The sequence below is a fragment of the Ursus americanus genome, chromosome 21, assembly GCF_024610735.1.
Source record: "Ursus americanus isolate L20-20 chromosome 21, mUrsAme1.1.p, whole genome shotgun sequence".
Classification (NCBI taxonomy): domain Eukaryota; kingdom Metazoa; phylum Chordata; class Mammalia; order Carnivora; family Ursidae; genus Ursus; species Ursus americanus.
The window spans coordinates 48,672,724-48,675,888 of NC_142147.1; the positions used below are offsets into that span (position 1 = coordinate 48,672,724).

The 3,165-nt window shown below is 71.7% G+C and overlaps 1 protein-coding gene across 1 annotated transcript; it reads right to left on the minus strand.

The window, feature by feature from the left end:
- Nucleotides 1-280: 280 nt before the first annotated feature.
- Nucleotides 281-2,538, minus strand: PNMA8B (PNMA family member 8B). The gene has a single exon (XM_087853385.1). It carries the CDS (start codon nucleotides 2,121-2,123, stop codon nucleotides 306-308), a length of 1,818 nt encoding a protein of 605 aa, XP_087709511.1. The 5' UTR covers nucleotides 2,124-2,538; the 3' UTR covers nucleotides 281-305.
- Between the last annotated feature and the right edge of the window lie 627 nt (nucleotides 2,539-3,165).

A 3,165-nucleotide genomic window follows, 5' to 3' on the forward strand; every position in this document is an offset into this window, starting at 1 on the left:
GCCACCGCCACGCTCACCCGCGAGCTAACCCGGCGCCGCCCAAAGCCCAGCCCCCTGAGTGGGCCCCCAACACACCGTCCAATCACCTGGGGCTGCTGCCTCCGGGGTGTCCGCACCTCTCCCCCGCTTCCCTGGGGATCGCTCCCCCCACCTGCAAAGGAGGGACTGAGAGGGGCTGGGGAGGCGGGAGGCGGGCAGCTCAGCAGAGCTGGGGTGGCGCGGTAAAGCGGGGGGCGGGGGGGCCGCCTCTGCCGCAGGGGGGCGGGGACAGCGCCCCGGGTGCGGCCGCGCGACTCCGGTTTCCCCTAGCGGCACTTGGGGGGCAGCCTCCCGCCGCGACGAGCCTTCCTCCCGAGGGGCGACTCGCAGCCGGGGGACGGCTGAGCCCTGGCCTCGCCGGCCTGGACGTGGACCCCCGCGTCCGCGCGCCCCTTCTTTTTCTGGTGCGCCGCCGCCTGGTCCTTGGCCCGCGTCTCGGGAGTGACCGCCCTCCGGCCTCCGCCTCCACCTCCCCCTCGGCGTCGGAGGGAGCCCAACGGCGCCGGGGCCGCGGCCGCCACCCTCAGGGCCCCGGAAGCCGTGCGGGCCCCCTTGGCCCGCGCCCTCCCGGACGCCCGGGGCTCGGCCTCCGACTCCGCGCTCTGCGCCGCCCCCGCCGCCGCCTCCGAGCCCGAGGCCGCCGCCAGCAGCGCCAGCACCTCGCCCAGCCGGCCCCCGGCGCGCCCGCCCCTCCCGCCTGCCCGGGCGCTTGCCCCCGCCGTGTCCCGCGCTGCCAGCAGCGCCACGAGCTCCAGGAGGCCCCCCTCGCCGTAGCCCCAGCCCGCCAGGAGGCCTCGCCGCGCTCTCTTGCCCGCGGCCCGGGGCCAGGGCGCGGCCAGGGCGCAGATGCACTCCCGCACGCCCCCGCCGTCCGTGGCTGTCCGCAGCACCAGGGCGTCCACCCGGCGGCCGGCCTCCTCCACCTTCACGCGCGCTCCCCCAGTGTCCTGGGCCAGGACGGACAGGACCTCGCTGAGGGCATCTGTCGGGTCTCTCGTGGCGCTCCAGCCCAGGGACTCGACCACCGAAGCGATCTTGAGCAGCTCCTGGCGGCCCGAGGGGTCCGACGGGTCCGTGTAGGCCACAATGGCCACAAACTCGGGGTTGTCCAGCCCCTCGTCTCCCGGCTCCCCGTTCGGCTGCGACTCGCTTTCGGGAACGTCGCCGTCGGCGGGCTCCTCGTCGCCAGCGTCTCGCACAGCAAGCAGGGCGACTAAGTCGGGCACGCCGCTCCCGGCTTTGCCGCCGCCACCGCCGTCGAGGCTGAGGGCCGAGGGCCCCGGGGGCTCTTTTTCCGTGGGCTCCCGCTTGCCTTTGTCCGTCAGCGTCACCAGGGCCAAGAACTCGCGGGGCCCCTCTCCCGCGGCCGCGCCGCTCTGCCGGGCCCACTCCTTCTTGCCGAGCTCCTTGGCGGCCTGGTGCAGCGTGGCGGACAGCGCGCTCGGCGCCTCGTCGGCGCTCAGGTCGTCCTGGTCCAGCTCCTCCAGCACGATGCCCAGGCTGCCCTCGGAAGAGGTGTCCGACTCCCGCCTGGCCCACGTGGGCGGCCACCCCCCTCGCTCGGGCTTCTGGCCCTTCAGGGCCCACCTGGTGCCTCTGGCTCTGTGTCTGCGAGCCCGGCGGCCCCTCCTAGGAGGTGGGCCAGCCCTCCTGGCCGCAGGCTCTGAGCCCGAGGCCCGGGTTTCCGAGGCCGGAGAGGGGAGCCTGTCCCCGGGGACCCAGGGCCCTGCAGCCTGCGAGGGCCTCTCACCCAGCACGAGGCGTCTCATCTGCCTCAGGACTCCTGGGTCCTCCGCGGGGTCCTGACACACGATCCTCCAGACGCCATCCTTGCCCGGGATCTCCCTGGGGACGGCCGCGTGGTTTATGTCCTCCACGAACTCCACCAGGGCGGCCTTGGCCTTGTGGTCCCTCGAGGCCCCGGTGTTGCACAGCTTGAAGGTGCCCAGGGGCTGGAAGGCCGGCTGCAGGACGGCCTCGATGGCCGCGCGCTCCAGGCCCTCCGGGATGCCGGTGACCAGCAGGGCCCGGTGCATGTCCACATCCAGCCCCCGGCACCAGTCCCGCAGAAGGCTCAGGGCCATGGTGCCGCCGGCCGCCTGGCGCTGAGGGCGGGGCAGAGGGAAGACTGGGGAGGACGTGCGCTGCGGCGCCCCGCGCAGATCCCGCCTTGGAACAGCGCCACAGCCTTGGACTCCAGGTTCAGGGGAATGTGGCAGGTCCCTGGGGGCTCTGGGGTCAGGGCTCCTGCTGCCTCTAGCCCGCTGACGCAGCAGCCTGTCCTGGTGCCCCCTCTCCTGGGCCCTTGGAGAAACCGCAGGGGGCTTACGTGTCACTTTCAGGGATGCCGCCAGCCCGGCCACTCCGATCTTTGTCCCTGAGCATGGCCTCGGTGACGGGGCCCCTGTCCAGGTGCAGGGGAGGGTGCCACCGTGGTCACCTGGAGCGGCAGGGGGAGGGGAGCCGGGCTCGGGCCAAGTCTAGGCGCTCACCCTCCGCTCCAATCTGAGCAGTTGCGCTGCGACGGGGCTGCTGGGTCCTACGCCTGCGCGCCTGGGCTCGCCCCTCCCCCAGCTGGGCCCGGTCTCCGTGGCAACACTGCTGACTGGAGCTGGGGGTCTGTGTCGCTGGGGTCCGAGGAGCGGCTCTTAAAGGGCCGGAGGAAAGGAGGACGTGGGAATGGGCCGCGCTACCTTCATCGATGAGCCCACAAAAGCCAAATTCGCAGGGGACCACGAGACAGGTCAGGGAGACCCGACCTCGTTCAGCGGATCGGGGTCCCTTCGGGAGAGTATAGACTTCAGCCGGTTCTAATCCCCTTCCCCAGTGTGCAGGTGGAGGTCAGGATAGGAGGCCTAAGTCAAGGGGCCCCGGCCTCACACAGTGTGTTCCGGGGACTCGCTCTCGGGGGAGAAGCCTTGTTCCCAATTCCCGGGTCACTCAGGCGTCAGTATGGGCCACAGGCCTCACCGGTGAGGTGTATGTATGGTTGGGGGTACAGGGGCCCAGCTCCCAGAGTCCAGGCTTCATTCTTGCGCCTATTCCAATATCAGGAATGGCGCTGCAACTCATTTTGGTTCTGTGTATGGCTTGTATACATGTGTGATCATCAGTGAGACGAGGAGT